Source organism: Seriola lalandi, unplaced genomic scaffold (assembly GCF_002814215.2).
Source record: "Seriola lalandi dorsalis isolate HSWRI2012SDOR001 ecotype SW California unplaced genomic scaffold, Sedor1 jcf7180002054567, whole genome shotgun sequence".
Taxonomy (NCBI): Eukaryota; Metazoa; Chordata; class Actinopteri; order Carangiformes; family Carangidae; genus Seriola; species Seriola lalandi.
Window position 1 is genome coordinate 313,510 of NW_019525120.1, and position 345 is coordinate 313,854.

The following is a 345-nucleotide window of genomic DNA, read 5'->3' on the forward strand; positions in this document are numbered from 1 at the left end:
TCATAGGATTTCAGTCGTTTCCCTACATCAGTGTCTACATCATCTTTCTAGCGTTTGTGTATGTGGTTACAGTAGTGTGCAATATTTTATTGGTGTACATAATTGCTGTTGACCGCAGATTACACACTCCAAAGTTTTTGGCTGTTGGCAACCTCGCAGTCATTGATATAATGTTGAACACGAGCACTATTCCCGGCATGATTAAGACTTTCCTCTTTAAGGACAACTTTGTTCCATTCAACCAATGTCTCCTACAAATGTATTTCCACTATGCTTTTTTAGCTCTGGAGTCATATTCGCTTGCTGTACTTGCCTATGACAGGTTCATTGCAATATGTTTCCCTC

At 39.7% G+C, this 345-nt stretch overlaps 1 protein-coding gene across 1 annotated transcript in view; it reads left to right on the forward strand.

Moving 5' to 3' along the window:
- The window catches only part of LOC111662659 (olfactory receptor 51E2-like), an 8,866-nt gene that overhangs the window by 4,006 nt on the left and 4,515 nt on the right, over positions 1-345 (forward strand). The window contains exon 2 of the mRNA XM_087176727.1: positions 7-338. Within this exon, the coding sequence (XP_087032853.1) occupies positions 7-338 (332 nt within the window). The remainder of the gene's footprint in view (positions 1-6; positions 339-345) is intronic.